The sequence below is a fragment of the Dermacentor andersoni genome, chromosome 6, assembly GCF_023375885.2.
Source record: "Dermacentor andersoni chromosome 6, qqDerAnde1_hic_scaffold, whole genome shotgun sequence".
Classification (NCBI taxonomy): Eukaryota; Metazoa; Arthropoda; class Arachnida; order Ixodida; family Ixodidae; genus Dermacentor; species Dermacentor andersoni.
The window spans coordinates 105,606,775-105,623,784 of NC_092819.1; the positions used below are offsets into that span (position 1 = coordinate 105,606,775).

A 17,010-nucleotide genomic window follows, 5' to 3' on the forward strand; every position below is an offset into this window, starting at 1 on the left:
TAAATATGCCTGATCATGCCACCTCCACGTGGTGCACTGCACAGTCCCGGTTCCAGTAGTGCACCCGGTACCTGGGCGTGGATTCCACTCTGATGTGACTCCATCACGTAGGTGGAGATCATTGATATAAACACATGCATGCGGAAAGACAAATCTTACACGTACGTAAAAAATAACCTCAGTCAGGTAAGCCAGAAACAGACGAGTCAAGAACATTTATTCTTTGAAGGCGTGTTCGTAGCCTATTAAAACACCGAATCACACTGTATTCGCAGTGTGCGGTAGCCCGTCTTATCTTTCAGGTGCCGACTACCGAGTGAGGCCCACAAGTACCGCACGTCTTTCTACCGATAGCCACTTCCTTCTCTGCACGTGTTCCCGTTTTTTTTTATTCTTGTGGCGTCTTTTTAAAGGCATGTTCGTATCACTTCTTGGCTTCTTTGATGGAATGTACTATTTGTGAAATGACATCAGGCGCACGAGATTCCGATATCACTACCTACATTTGTACAGCTTGGAAATGCGATGAAAATCCGACCAGCTAGGCCCGTTTTTCTCGTAGACTTCCTTGAGCCTACTGCCATCCTTTGCCAGCATGGAGGGGCGATTTGGATTAAGGGTAAATGAATTCGATCCATACAGCATAACCGAGTCGTAGTCGAATGGTGTCAGCAATAGGGCGTCCTCAGGCTCCAGCTTCTGAAATTGTGGCAGGAACTCTGCGAGGCAAAGGAAGAGCGGAAATTTATTGGGCAAGGAAATGCTTGCCGAAGAACGCGGTTTCAAGCTCGCTTGAAAAACTTTTCAAGCATAATAATGAATACACATTTATTTATTCATATATTTTCCTTCTAGCAGCACCAGGATATCGACGCGAAATACCATGAAACATCCTGATTAGGAAGTGTGCCTCTGTTTTTTTCTCCTTTTGTAACCTTCCACCTTGCAAGAAAAAGAAAAGGTTTTCCGTTTCGGTATATGGACGATAGAGGCGAACAGATAAATATACAAGAGATAAGAATAGACATGACGAGTGCCATGACTGCCCTGCCAGTCATCCTGTCTGTCCTTACTTCCTGCACGTGTTTCGGCTAACGCATGTTGGCCCCCCATGTCGCAAAAAATATTTCGCACAATAGCGCAACAAGAACTCCTTTCCAAGTTGGGTCTAAGTTCGCTGTGCCCTTCCTCATAGTTGACATCCTACTGTGGCGTGAACATTGTTTTTTTAGAACGTGAGTCAATGTAAATCATGCAGTATATCTGTGCCTTTTACCCGCATTTACTCGCTGTTTTTCATTTCTTTATTTTCTCCTATTTCCTTTTTCATTTCTCCACCAATACACTTTACTATTGGAATCGGCCCATTATCCATATACCTTCATGAGGAGCCACTGTTTGTTGCTGAAGCAAACATTCTTTTTTTCATAGATGTACTTTACGAGTGACTTGCACAGAGCACTGGCAGTACGAGTTCGGTTCTTTCTTTACATTTTTTTTTCCCTCGTATAAAAAAATTTTGGTGATTGCGGCAGGTGACACAGTATAGTATTTATCAATGGTTCTAAGATCGTGGTTTTGGAGTTTCCCGTTGCAAGCGCCCATGAACGCGGCTAGACACACGATATGTTTTAGGCGGCATTAAACAGCACTTAAATGTAGTGTGGAAAGAACCGAAAATGAGAAAATGAAAAAGCTTTCAGCGCTTACCGCGAATTCACTAGTCGCGCCTGGATAGAGGTAGTCTGTTTCATACTTAGGGGAAAACTCGGAGAGCATGAGGTTCTAATGAGTCGGCCGAAGTGAACGGACGTGTCGTCGGCGCGCGCCGCAACCACCGAGACTACGCGACCTTCACCGACGGCCCTTGACCGCCTTGCCCGGGCCGCTTTCGCCGGGAGTCATATGGGAAGCGGCTTTCTCGCCGTTTCCCAACGACCGCCTTTTCTTCCCGGGACTTTTGTGCCGCTCCACGCGCCTCTACAGCTCCGAAGCAGTTCCAACGCGGCTGCCCCTGCCGGGGCCATAGCGGCCTTGGCGTGTTTTCTACACCATGAACCAAGAGCGCCAAGCGACCAGCTCTTCCGAGGCCCATGTTCTAAACGGGCGTGAAAAGGACCTTCGGCCAATTCACCGCTCTGTTTCGATGGAGCATTTATCTACCGCAACGGCATTTTCCAACGAGCAGAAGACGCCATCGGCGACGGAGAACGCCGCCGCGCGTTCCTCGACAACAACGAAGACACCCGAGGTGGATACCGCGGGAGTGCCTGCCGATCGCATCGTCGAAAATTTTCCCTCCCAACAGCGAGAGGTGGACACTCCGACCGGGGAAAGGATGGAGGAAGATCCTGCCCCGAACATTTGCGACGACAAAACTGACGACGATACAGGTGGCTGTTGGAAAACAGTCATACATAAGCGACACATCCGTCAAACGCGCGCTAAGACGCAACCCTCCGAGAACATCTTGGGCATTCCGGACGCCTCCCAGCCTACCGTACGCAAGCGCAGTCGGAATCAGAACCTGCCTCAACTTCCTTTGCACGATGAAAAGATAATTCTGCGGCCTCACGGAGGACTTTGTTTCGGTAAGTGGACGCGCCCAGAACTCGCCAGCGCTCTATGGAGTGCAGCCGGCTTGACAACCAAGGATCGTCAGGACATCATATTCCGACTGCAACCTCAGCAGAACTTGGCAATCATCAGCACACCCCAGTCACATGCAGCCGACGCATTGTACAAGGTGAGGGAGCTGAACCTTGGTCAGCGGGTCTATCCAATCACAACATATTTTGCGGCCCCAGACAACTCATGCAAGGGAATCGTTCCTGGTCTTTTGCCCGGTACACCGTCTTCCAAGTTAGTGGATGAGCTTTTGGCTCCTGGAACTCAAATACTTCAAGCACGAATGATGGGTCAAACCAACGTTGCGTTCGTAACATTTGAAGGACTTAAAGTGCCTCTCTACGTGCGTTTCTATGGTGCAGAACTCCGCTGCTACCTCCATTGACCCCGCCAACTGGTTTGCAAGATATGTCACAAGCTCGGCCATTGGGCTGATTACTGTCCTACGCCACACGTGGTCATTTGCGCGACGTGCGGGACTGACAACCCCACCCCGTCACATCCGTGCACCCCACACTGCAGATCCTGTGACGGGACCCACCCTACAGCGGATCCAAACTGCCCGCGGCGTGCTATGCAGACACTGAACAAAGCTTGGATGCGGGAAGCTCTCGAGAAAGAGCAGCGTGAACTCCAACCTTCCAGCGACCCGACCACTACCACAGATACGGCGGAGACCCGAACGTCGCGTGCCCCAACGAAGGAGACCAGAAAAGTCCGGTCGGAGACCCGTTCGAGATCCCGTCGCAAGTTCCGGACCCGCTCCAAGTCTCAGTCCCGATCCCGCGAGGCATCGGTGCGCCTGCCAGAGAAGCGCCCTCCTTCCCCATCTTCCCAACAACCCTACAAGAAGGCCCTGCAGACCAAAACCCCAGCCAAGGTGACCCTCGTCCCTTCAGGGGGTGCAGCGGACCCCGGTTAAGACAACAGCAATGGAGGCGCCTCGGGATGTAGGTCGGGCGGAAGGTCCCCCACAGCTCGCCCCGCCCCGTAAATCTCTCCCTGCCACTTCCCCTATTACCAATTCGTTATCAAATCCCGATCCTCTAATAGAATTGCCCGCCTACGTCGTGACATGGAGGCGCCTGTGAGCGCCTGCAAAAACAAATGGACGCTCTGGTGGCAAACATGAGCACTAGTATGCAGGCGGCTCTGGACAGGATAGAGCGCCAAATGGAGGCCCTTCAAATAGGGATTACGGAGCAAGTGAAATCATGTATAGAGTGCACTTTCGCACGCATGCAAGTTCCTGAGCTTAGCGGTAACAACGAAAGCGCGCTTTCCGACCAAGGCTCTCGGCCGCAACCTTCAAATGTGGGCACCCGGCGCCCGCATCCCTATGCACGACCGCCTGCTTCCTTTTGCGATGATGATGGCGCCGCGTAACGCGGAGAAACTAGTGGTGTGGCAGTGGAATTGTAGGGGATTCCGCCGAAAACGAGGTTCCCTACAGCAGTATATCGCCGCATCCTCGAACCCTCCCGATGTCATCCTCTTGCAGGAAGTCAATTGCACCCCTTCTTTATCCGGCTACAGCACGCTCTCGGGTGTGTCTCCTCTTGTGGGAGCCTTAGTTTCGAAACATGTTACATGTCGCATGCATACCACTAACATTGACATTCCTCACCAAATAGTGGAAATAATTACGCAAGGTAAGCGCAGCGAGAGTCTGTTTATACTCAATGCATACAGTTCCCCCCGTTCGCGAACGCACTATTTTCAGCACCTACTAACAGAATTTGGTAGGTTTGGACAGGTTTGTGTGGTGGCCGGCGACATTAACGCTCCGCATACTGCATGGGGTTACGTCAAATCACAGGCTAAAGGGACCCACTTATGGAATGTCATCTGTAACAAGAGATACACACTGCTTACTGACCCAGAGCACCCCACTCGGATAGGCAACGGCGTATCTCGTGACACCTGCCCTGACCTCACCTTCGTGCGTAATACTGGCCCGGTCGTTGCGCACGGCCCTTTAGAGGAGCACCATGGTAGTGACCACTACATTGTGGCAACCACCCTTACGGGGTGCGCGCAGGCCCGAACGGAATGTGCGTATAATGGATTGGGTGAAATTCAGGGAAAGTCGCCAGGACCCACCTGAGGGCCAGGGGTACGAACGCTGGATTGACTCTCTCGCACAAGATCTAGTGGCCACCACGTGCACACTGCGCACCACAACCGAAACACCAGACATCGACCCGCATTTACTTCATCTTTGGAACGCCCGCAGAGGGTTGACACGACGATGGAAACGACAACGCCTCAACCGCAAACTTAGGAAACGTATAGATCAAATTACACGGAAATCCCAGGAGTGTGCAGAGACCCTTACGAGGAATAACTGGCGAGGATTTTGCGATCACCTCTCAGGCACATTGAGCACAGCAAAAACGTGGTCAATTCTTTGCTCACTCACAGACCCCACCACAACAAAGGGAAAAACATTTCAGCAGCTGCACATCCTAATGCACGAGTACAGGGACGATGTCTTGACACTCCTCAGGGAGCTAGAGAAGCATTTTATACCCACAGGCCCACTGCCGTAGTACCCTGACTATCCTCATGTAGGCGAGGCGAACGAATTGCTCGATGCAGACATCACATCTGACGAGGTGCGGGTGGTCTTGCAAGACCTACACCGCAACACGGCACCGGGAGCCGACCACATCCGATTCGCCACTCTTCGTATCCTCAGTGACGCAGACATTAACCACCTCACCCATATCTTCAATGATTGCTGGCGCAAGGGTACGCTTCCCCAAGCATGGTGACACGCCGATATCACACTGATCCCTAAACTGGGCAAGCCTGTAAAGGTTGAAAACGTACGGCCTATCTCCCAAACATCCTGCATTGGTAAGCTCTTGGAGCATGTACTCTTGCAGCGTCTGCAGCCCTTCCTTGAAGAAAAATCGTTCTTTTCTCATTCTCAATTCGGATATCGAGCTCATCTGTCTGCCAAAGATGTGCTTTTACAATTGCGGGAGGAAGTCATAGCACCTGCGGCATGCGCCCAAACGAGAGAACTCATGGCCTTAGACCTAAAAGGGGCATTCGATAATGTTGAACATGACCTCATACTTCGCGATGTTGCACATTCGCACTGTGGAATTCGTATGTACAACTATATCCGCACATTTCTTCGAGGAACGGGACCGCATCGATCCGGTACGATTCGCCTTGTAGGACATGGGACAACCCAGGGCTCTGTTCTTTCCCCTACTCTATTCAATATTGCGCTCGCAGGGCTCCCCTGGCTACTCGACCAGACCCTTGTTGTCGCCCACGCTATTTATGCGGACAACATTGCTATCTGGTGGACACGGGGTTCCGACGGAGCCATCCAGGACCGACTGCAGCAAGCAGTCGACACAGTTTCCAAGTACACGAGGGAATGCGGCTTAAGATGTGCTCCGCAAAAGTCGGAGCTCATAATCATTCGCCCCCGCAGCCGCTCCTCTACTCCCCCTATCACTGTGCACGTGGATGGCATACCCATACCACAGGTTAATCGTGCTCGCATCCTCGGCCTACACGTCCAAGTGGATGGCAGGTCTAACTATACTGTTGCCCTTCCATCCAGACAGATTGAGCAAATTCTGGCCATGATCCGGAGGGTCTCCAACAGGCGCTCGGGCCTTCGAGAAGAGGACCTGCTGCGCTTGGTGGAGGCATGCGTGATCAGCCGGCTTACATACCATCTCCCATTTCAGCGGTTGACCCAAGCGCAACAACTTCGCATAGACGCAATGATTCGAAAAGCGATGAATCTGGCCCATGGCCTCCCGAACTATACTTCCACACGCCGTCTCCTTAACTTAGGGAGTCATAACACACTAGGAGAGCTGCTAGAGGCACATTTGGTCAGCCAGTGCCAGCGCCTCCTACTCATTCCTACTGGCCGCCATCTTCTCACACGGCTAGGATACTCTGTCCCACCCCTTGAGTCTGAAACCCGTCCAACGATCTTGCCGTCAGCCATACGCCAAGCACTAAGTATTCATTCTTGGCCACGTAATATGCATCCCGAGCATGACAAAGGGCGGCGCAAACCCCGTGTACGATACATTGGCCGCATGCCTGCAAACATCCCGGAAACACATACTTTATACACGGACACATCACGCACTCAAGAGGGCCATACCTCGGTAGTTTTGGATGGCACCGAATCCATGAGAGGCTATGCTGCAATGCGCACAACAAATTCCGCTTACGGAGAAATTCTCGGTGTTGCTCTTGCAATTCGATACGCCATCCGTGTTCCTGAGGAAGTGTATATATCGACGGACTCGCAACAGGCATGCCGGGCGTTCCTGTCAGGACATGGCATCACGAGAGCGGCGCAGCAAATTCTCAAACAGATCCCGCAAAATACACCAACCACACCCCGCAACCACTTACTCTGGGCCCCTGGTCATACCTCGCTGCCGGGTAACGAACGCGCACGTGCAGTTGCCCAAGAAATTTCTTTCCGGGCAACTCGGCGTGGTGAGGCGACTAGTTCAGAGTGGGGGGATCCCTTGCTCCGTTACAAAGACATACTCCGTCATTATAAACGCATTCGTCGCACCCACGCCGCACCACCGCCGTCCTTCTCGCGGGAGGAAGCAGTGGCATTACGCCAGTTACACACCGCAACTTTTCCAAATCTTGTCTGTTTCAATAAATTCTACCTACACTGTTATGCAGATCGTTGCCCTGGCTGTGGCAGCTCGCCCACAACCTTCCACGTCACGATTGAGTGCACTGCAAACCTCTTTGCTCCCTTGCCAACTCTCCTTTACCCCCTACGCTACAAAGAGCTGTGGGACGATGCCCTCCGCGACGGACCTCCCGAGGTCCTCCGAGCTGTGCTACAACGGGCTCGATACATCGCCGAAATCATCTTAGGGACCCTGGACTGAGGGTTCCTCCCACACTGCTCTCGCCATTCAAATGTTATTAATAAAGATGTTTTACTCTCTCTCTCTCTCTCTCTCTCGGAGTGCATTGCATCGGCGATGCAGCGAGCGCTGTAGTCGGGCGGCGGAAGCAGCTCGCGCAGGCGCAGATGCTAGAGGGGCGGAGTCGTGAGCTGCGTCGTCTGGTACGGCGGCGCTTGCTGGCCGCATTGTCGGGTAGACTGCTACTGTCGGAGGCAGTGCGCGTAATTCATTTTTACTGCGGAACTGAGCCGATATTCCTTAATAAGCGTTGTGCGACGCCAAACTCTGAGCGTTCATTGGCCACATTGGGGCTCTACAAACTTCTTTTCACGGCATGCTTCTTTCGAAGGGCCGGGGTACATAGTGCGTGCACGTATATTTATTCGCTCTGTGTGTCACCGTAATACGCAGCGGCAAGAAAGGGACACCGAACTGTGCGCGCAACGTGCTCGGTCTTTATTTGACGTGAAAGGAAAACAAAGCGCCCAATATAATGGCTATGCGAGTCGAACACGATGAAACAAACGGATACGAAATAAAGGGAAGCGTTTCTTCTCGACAATAGTTCCTTACTCAAGACAGGCCCTGCCAGCCGGCGGGGATATGCGCGCGTCACGCTCCGAACATCACTGAGTATCTCGTCATGTCCCCAGCGGCAGCGGGGACGTGACATGAGCCTTCAGTGTTAGATCTAACACTGAAGGCTGTACCAGCTCAAGGAACACTCCCACCACACCATCGTGCAAACTGGCAAACGACATTGCACAATGCCTCACTTTCACTTTTGAATATCCTCAAGGAACACTGCGAAGAACAAATCGAAACTTTTAGCCGCAGACGTCGGCACATAACCCTCACACCAGATGAGAAGAGGGATTTAGAACATTACGACGAAAAACAGCCTAGAAAATTGGTTCAAAAACTAAAGAAAAAAGCAAACTTTAATAAAGAAACAACCTTCCAGCTAAACAGCCACCACACGCCAACAAGAGGGACCTCGAGTTTAGAAGTAGCAGACATGAAGGAAACTTTCACAAAACTAACCACTCCAATGTTATAGACATTTCAAAAACATTAAGTAAAAAAGAAATAGACGTACTCAACAAGGGCCTAAACTTTTGTCCCACGAACAACACAATAAATGAATTCGAGCTTCACAAGGACCTTTCAGAATTCTCCCGCGGAATGCGTATCCGACACTTCTTCGCAGACACACCAGACACCGGGACGACACCACTTAGAGCCCAATCCACTTGGACTCCCGAACCAGAACAAGCCATAGAACTTGACATATACCTTAAAACTGTCACTAAAGAAATTATAAGCCAATCCAAGACATCTAAGTGACCTAAAAACATAACTGCGTCGGAGAGTCATATGATTTCAAATCTTAGTTGCCGGAATGACATTGTTATTAAGGAAGCAGATAAGGGTGGAACTTTAGTTATTTGGCCAGTAGAAAAATACAAGCACGAGGCTTACAGAACAGACAACTAAACAACCCAGAGCATTACCGCAAACTAGGTAACGATCTGACATTGTCCTACACAGTGACAATTACCAACAGGCTGAAATCACTTTTGGCTGATGAATTAATAACACCGTCAGAATACAAATTTCTTAAACCAAGCAACAAAACTGCCGGGCGTTTTTACCTCCTTCCAAGAATTCATAAAATTCCATCCGCTGAACTATACACTGCTATTATCCCAGGCCGTCCGATAGTATCAAACAACACCCCGACAGAGAGCATCTCCACATTCCTTAACCACTACCTTGGTGACTTGCCAAAAGCACTTCCGTCCTTTATACAAGATACGCCCCACCTGCTGAGAATTATAGAGGACATTAATACTAAAGGCACACTACCCCACAACACAATTCTCGCAACACTAGACGTAACGGCGCTGTAGACCAACATTCCAATCCCTGGTGGTTTATTTTCGATAAAACAAACGCTGTCTAAACACAATGCACAACACTCTACTGAAGTCTACTTGTCTCTCCTTGAATTAGTTCTAACACATAACTACTTCAAATTTGAGGAGAGTTACTTCCTACAGATACGTGGTACAAGCATGGGTACGCCTTTTGCACCAACCTACGCGAACATATTTATGGGGATTCTAGAAACAGATTTCCTAGCGTGCTGCACTGCCAAGCCCCACACATACCTACGATACATAGACGACATACTCATAATATGGGGACATGGTCAAGAAAGTCTAGATAAATGTGTAGCATTTCTAAACTATGTTCATTGAACAATAAAATTCACATCAGAATCCTCAAGTGAGCGCATAAACTTTCTGTGCACAGCAATATACATTGACATTGGGGAGCTAACGACAACGCTGTATAAGAATCCTTTCGACAAACAACAGTGCCTAGAATATACCAGCCACCATCCCAGACATTGCAAACAAGGCATCTTTAAAGACCAAGCCACACGACTACGTCGCATTTGCGTTGAAAACCAAGACTACATAGATAAACTAGATCACCTTAAAGAAACCCTATCAAACAGGAACCACCCAAACAGTGACCTTCAAACAGCCTACATCGCTGCAACCAAACTTGAACAAGCCGAGGTCCTCAAGGCCCGCCCGAGGATCCCAAGAACAACAACGCCTCTTCTTACTACTAAATTCTAAAACACACTCCAAAACGTGTATAACATCCCCAGTAAATACTACCGAATTCTCACCAGCAACTAGAAACTTAGTAAGATCTTTCCCGACCCTCCCAGAGTAGCCTACAGACGCAACACTAATTTTAAAGATGTTCTTGTACATGCCAAAATAAAGACAAAGAGGAAGTTGGGAACCAATCCCTGTGGCCGCCCCAGGTGCTCTACTTGCAAACATATTCAATCTACTACTACAGTAAAAAGTACAGCGTCGGATTACGCACACAAGGTAACTTCGGCTTTCACCTGCACATCAAGCAACGTAGTTTACGGTCTAGAATGCGCCGCTACAATTTAACCAAAACAGTAGCCAGCCACTTTAATGAACGTGGTCATATATTTGGCAAAGAAAGGCTCTATATACTACTAACAAATTTCCGTTCCCCTCGCGATAGGAAATGTACGGAATCATACTTCATACACAAGTTTAATTGCCTACACCCGACGGGAATTAATTTGGAATGCGGCAACTTAGCATCTTTAAAAGCGGTAACTTAAATCTGAAATTCTCATATCATCAACCAAGACACAAAACACATTATGCCACCAGCTAATTTTAATTCTCAGCCTCACCTACTCTTCCATTTGGAAAAATCTTTTCCTGCCTACTACTCGATTTAATATACTCCTTCAGATTTTTACGCCTACATCAACTGTACGAACCCATTCTCCCATGTACACTGGCCCCCGCCCGCTTCCTTCTGTTTGTTATTCCGATTTCGGTCCCCCCCCTCTCTTTTCCCTTTTTTCTTCTTCATTTATTTTTTGAAACCCCCTCACCAACACATTCCGACGTCAATATGCCTTTTTCGGCGCCTCAACCCAGGGTATCGCCATTTCTGGATGCCGCTGTAACGACACCTACGCTGAGCGACTGAGGCAATGTTCCTTGAAAGACCATGCCGCTGCCTTTCAGACACCCCATACATTACTTAAACTTACTGGACGTATTGCTGCTACGCTACTCAAGTCACTCTTTCAACTCATGTTTTTTTTATTTTTATTTTGTGTTACTCGCGCACTGACCACCTGACCGTCTCTTCTAATGCCTCAAGAACATGCCGCCAACGATACCCCTAAATGCTTCCTAACCTCCCGCATCCCCAACGCGCTGCCAGGCCCCCCGTCTTTCTTAAAAATTGTTTTCCTCTTTCTTGTTCTTTCTCCCTCCCTTTTGGTCTTGGTGTCGCCCTGGCTTCCCCCCCTTTTTTGTCTTTCTTTCTGTGTTTTTTCTCTGTCCTTTCTTTCTTTTCTTTTCTCGCCGCGCTCCCACTCTTCGGCTCTTGTCCCCCCTTCTTGCGAACGAAGCTCACACACGTTGCACGACAGCGCTCGTTTCCTCTGAAGTCTCTCCCTTTAAAACAAGCCGCGAGCGACAACACCTGCACATAACGTCACTGCACTAACCGTTTAAAACTAACATGCCGAGTATGGCGAGGCCGCCTTTGACGAAGATAGGTCCTCCTATCGAAGCGTTGGCCAGCCTTTCTGAGGCACCTTATCCCTGTTTACAACCTTTATACCACTGGCTGAGATCAGTTGGACATTGTTTGTAGACTTCGCGCGGGAAACTTATTCACGTCCCGTTTGCCGTCGAACTTACAATACATGCAATTTGGCAGTTGCGGATATATGCTCGCTATCTACAGGAGCACACAAAAAGGGGGGCATCTCAGCACATATCGCCAGTGCGTTTTGGATATTGCTGCATAGCGGTTTACACCAGAGAGCAAAGGGTATAGACGATATTCTAATTAAAATTAAGACAAAAAAAAATGGAGCTGCACAGGTCTTGTAATGCGCTGGTTACATAACCGTTGGACAACTAGCGTTAAGGAAGGGGTACCAAGAGAAGGGAAACGCAGTCGAGGAAGGCAGAAGACAAGGTGGAGCAATGAAATCACGAAACTCGCGGGCGCTAGTTGGAATCGGTTGGCGCAGGAAAGGGGTAATTGGAGATCGCAGCGAGAGGCCTTCGTCCTGCAGTGGACATAAAACAGGCTGATGATGATGATGATGTACCTAAGGACGAGGTGCTGAGTCAGAAGTACGCAGCACAAGCTCCGGAAATCATTCGCCAATTTCTTCAACCAACAAAGCTTTGAGATGGTCAAGGGAATTCTCGTTAAAGAATGCTAATGATTCAAGATCAGGACATTGAGACCACCAAGAAATGTTTATTATTTCTCTCTTTTTATCTCTCTATCTCGTACTGTACTAGCCGCTAATGGAAACAAAGGATGCAAGAACAATAGCTTTGCTGCATTCCACTGCATAGAATTATGCGCACGCGTGGAAGTAATTCGTCCAATAAATCCTTTTATGCTGTATCTCTACGTTTTCTTGTAATACGAAGGTGATAAGGGCCTAATATCGAGTGTGACTCAAATTTCTTACACCCCATCATAAGGGCGCACGATCGCTCTCACCTGTAAGCAATAAGTGGTTCTGCCAAAACATTAAAGCACAGGCAAGGTTCTCCGTACGCTCTTTTGCATTGTAATCAGACCAGAAATCAGGAGGTGTTGCACGCCACGAAATCTGCGCAGCCAATCTCCTACGCATTCTCGTTTTTTTTTTTATATTTAACGTACAGAAAACCAATTCCGGTCTTCACTTGACTCTTTAGTATATTATAATGCCAACATCTGTAGGGGATCTCCTTGTCGCCATAGATACGGCTATCAGTTTCAATAGGACCGTACGAAGTGCTTGGTAGTCCATATTAAAAACTATTGACAGCGCTTGTCCGTGTATCTTTTCTGTGTCGTTCGTCTCGCTTTGCGCTGTCAGTAGTTTTCAGCAGTGCTATTTGTGTATCCTTAATTTACTCACACGTTCTCCTGCCTAGCCAACTACAGAATTTCCTCAATAAAAGCAGCACGTTCACTGTACCAAACATGCAAGCCTTGTTTGCCTTTCAAAGTTTCTGCGGTGCCATTTTGAGGGAGAAGCTATAGTGTTTCCCCAGTCCAGCCTCTATCAAACCCTTTCTATTCAGTTACCTCACAGACTCCTGAAGGAGCATTGCGTTAGAGGAGGATGTGCGGGAATTGCACAAGAAGTTCAAGGCAACTATACTATGTTAGTGGGTACCGATGAAAGAGCAAGTCTGTAAGATATATAAATAATGCAATACAGAAAACAGAAAGACGGTACAAAGAAAAAAAAGAAAGGACTAAAAGGAGGAGGAAGAAATAAAGAATGACGCAGGGGTGTTACACAGAAAGGCATCTGGTTGGCCACCCTACTCTGGGAGATGGGAGAGAGGGAATAGAATGATTAGATAGAGGGAGGGGAGATGAAGAAAAGCTGCGGTGAGCTCGTTCACGCACGCGGAGGGCCTAAGTGCGTCAACGGCCTTCACATAGGCCAGTCGCCATCAAGAAAAACAAAAGTGCCTTCACAGCTTGGTCGACCGACGAGCGATGGGGATGGTCTTCAAGCAGGACCCGCAGAGGCAACGGCCGATCGTCCAATCGTCGCAATGCGATAGATAATGTTTGTCTTTCCGACTGATATCGATGACATTGGCACTGTAAATGTTCGATGTTCTCATCGACGCCCCAGACGTCGCATGCAGCACTGTCGGTCAGTCCAATGAAAGTAGTTTCCGCCTTCGTGAAAGCCACTCCCAGCCACAGCTGGCATCGAAGCGATGCCTCACGTCTGTGAAGCCCGCGTGAAGGTTGGGGTTGGAGCGGAGGGTTCAGTTTGTGCAACATGGTGCGCCTTATAGGAGAGCTCACGTGCAAGGTGACGAAGCTGCCTTGCAGCGTCTGTCCTAGAAAGATGATGTGTTATTCTTGATGTGATTCTCGGTCAGCTTTGTCTACTTCATCATTTTCACTAATTCCGTAATGGCCAGGTAGCCACTGGAAAATAATTTCGTGGAATTTGTGTTTTACATCATGGTGAAGTTTGACAATTGAGTATGTTAACTGTTCGTGAGCTCCCCGTCGGAGAACTGACTGAATGCTGTGTAAAGCCAGGCTCGAGCCGAAAAACACGGCCCACGTGCCAGGACTCTCCATGTCAACAAATTGAAGCACACTGCGCAGAGCCGTGAGTTCTGCATCTGTGCACGTCGTAATATGTGACGCCTTGAATCGCGCTGTTTTTTTTTTTCTCGCCGGCATAACCACAGCACCGCCAGCACTGGTCAATGTAGTCGAGCCGTCAGCATAGATGTGTACATGACTACTGTATCTCTCGAACAACCGGAGTAAGCTCCATTTTTAGTGCCTACGGTGGTAGACGTGCCTATTTCTGAAGTGCTGGAATTGTGAGGTGTACTTCAGGATGGCACAAACACCATGCAGGAGAAGCCAGACTGGCCGCAGGTGTGTACTCCGATGTAAACGAGGTACGATAGGCACTGACAGTTGTGCTAAATGGCATGCAGGGTCTTTCCACGGTGAGTTCTGCGAGGTGATGGCAAGGGGTGCGAGAAATGTGCCTGACATGTGGTCGCATTGTCTCGACGGCAATGTGCGTCGTGAATGAATAATTTTGAGCAATGACAATAGTTTCAGCCGTTCACGTACTGCGTGATAAACCAAGGCATATCCTCAGAGCTCTGACTTGAATACTCGGGATCTTACGTAAATTGGTTATGCGGGCATTGGATATAACAGGTAGGTTGTACCGGAAGAACCCGACAAACAACACCCTATACAGCTGTAGCATGGATTGTGTGGACACCCCTAGTTCTTTCCTGCAAGGAACCTGAACAGATGACAAATAGAGTTCAATAGCTTTTTAACATGCTTCACGTGAGGAGTCCAGTCAATCACAACCCCCAAGAACCTGTGACTTCTGCTGGACGATATCACTTGTCCACTGATTCATATGACGTGTGCAGACATTGGCTTCCGCGTAGACGCCACCACTGCGCATTTTTCCTACGTCGACTACAGTCCTTGTTTGCGTAGGTAGCATGATGTCGATAAGGCCATCTTCTGAAGCCGAGCGCGAAGCTGAAGACGCGTCATTGCCGACGTCCAGATACAGATGTCATCAGCATAGAGAGTTGAACGGTGTTTGACGGGTCCTCGAGCAGTCCAATAAGGGAAAGATAAAAAAGCGTTGGGCTTAGTAGTCGGCCCTGCGGGACTCCGCGACTGCTGTAATATTGGGGTATCGGCCCATCCCCGGTGAGCACATGGAATGATCGCATCTGTATGTAGCTACCAGCCCAGAGATATATCTTGCCACCAAGTCCTATTGCTTCTAACGCTTTAAGAATGGCTTTCTGGGCAACATTATCTTAAGCCCCTTTAATGTCTAGAAACAAAGCGGCAGACAAGCGTGTACAGGCCTTCTGGTATTCGACGCATGTTACCAAGTCGACAACGTTGTCTATAGATGAATGGTCACGCTTGAATACTGTCAACGTGTCTCCATAAATTTCATAGTTCTGTGGTTACTACTCCAGAAGCGCATGAACCGTCCGTTCCAGTACTTTTGCTTCACAACTAGCAAGCGCGATCGGAAGGTATGACGCATTGTCCAAAGGCGACTTGCCAGCTTTGAGCAGCGGAATCAGGCGACATGACTTCATCCCTTGGGAACTGTGCCATTCGACCACCAGTCGTTTAATTTCCTTTCAAGCTCTTTCACCAAGGTTACACAGAGCGCGGTATGTAATGCCATCTAGCCCTGGTGCTGAGGAACGCCTGCATAAAGCGAGCGTAGCCTCTAGCTCATCCAGAGAAAAAGGGCACTCCATACGGGGATCACGTGAGAATGGCAAGTGGTCGGGAGCCTGCGTTGCAGTGCAGCTTGCTTCACCGGCAACCCACCTACAGAAGGATTCTGCGAGTTGAATGTCTTTGCATTGCAGGTAAAGAGGCAGCAAATTAAATGGGTTGCGCGGTCCAGGTGTTGCACGGAGGCCGCGAAAGCTTTCGGGGATCCAGACACTCACAGAAAAACATCCGTCGTTGTGAAGCCAGCTTCTTCACACGACACTGTATTTTCTTCTGTGTGCGTCTGGCCAACCTCAAATCATGAATGGACTTTTTGCGCCTATATCTTCGTTCCGCACGGCGTCGAATTGCCGGAAGTTTCTGTAACACCATGTCGAATTCGCTGCGCGCGGAGTTTCTCAATATCGCGCGTATGGCAACCGGTAAAGCATCCTTTCTTGCGTCCCCTAGGCTTGATGCTATGTCCTCTCGACAGTAGTATTCCAGGATCGCTTTAAATTTCGGCCAGCCAACGCCTTGTATGGCTCCAGAGACCTTGGAGGAAGTCCGCCCCTCCATTGTGGGATAAGTTGGGACTTGCTCACATCCCCGCATTTCCAAGTCCAGGAACCATTGAACCCTTCTACTGAACGAACGTGAAAGAAAGCTAAGGTGGGGCCAGCTACTATGCCCGGTTCCTCGCAGATAGGTTGGGGCTTACATCATTTAGCAAATAAAGTTCTTGGTCAGAACGAATGGACACCAATCTTCTGCCTCTCGAATTAATCTTGGAGCTATTCCAGAGATAGTGGTGTGCATTGAAATCTTCAGTGATCACCCACGGCTGTGTAGTCGTTGTCAAAATTTAACGTAAACGCTCGAAGTTTAGACAACTTGATGGTGAAAAATTGGCTCCCAGAGTTTTGAAAGTTACCTTGATCTTGTTCACAGTCAAGCACACCTACTGGTCTTCATTGTCAAGTTGCACTAAGTATCGAACATATGTCAAGTCACGCCGTATGGAAACGATAAACGATGGCATCTGGCGGGCCATTGCTTTACCCTAACGCCA

General features: G+C 49.0%; 1 protein-coding gene across 2 annotated transcripts in view; it reads right to left on the bottom strand.

Annotated features, from left to right (window-relative positions):
- Window positions 1–215: 215 nt before the first annotated feature.
- The window catches only part of LOC129382356 (astacin-like metalloprotease toxin 5), an 89,090-nt gene continuing 72,295 nt past the window's right edge, over window positions 216–17,010 (bottom strand). Inside the window, exon 5 of one of the 2 annotated variants that reach the window (XM_072288540.1) lies at window positions 216–719. In XM_072288540.1, the coding sequence (XP_072144641.1) occupies window positions 496–719 (224 nt within the window). In that variant the 3' untranslated portion in view covers window positions 216–495. The remainder of the gene's footprint in view (window positions 720–17,010) is intronic. The other variant, XR_011894965.1, reaches the window with a different exon arrangement.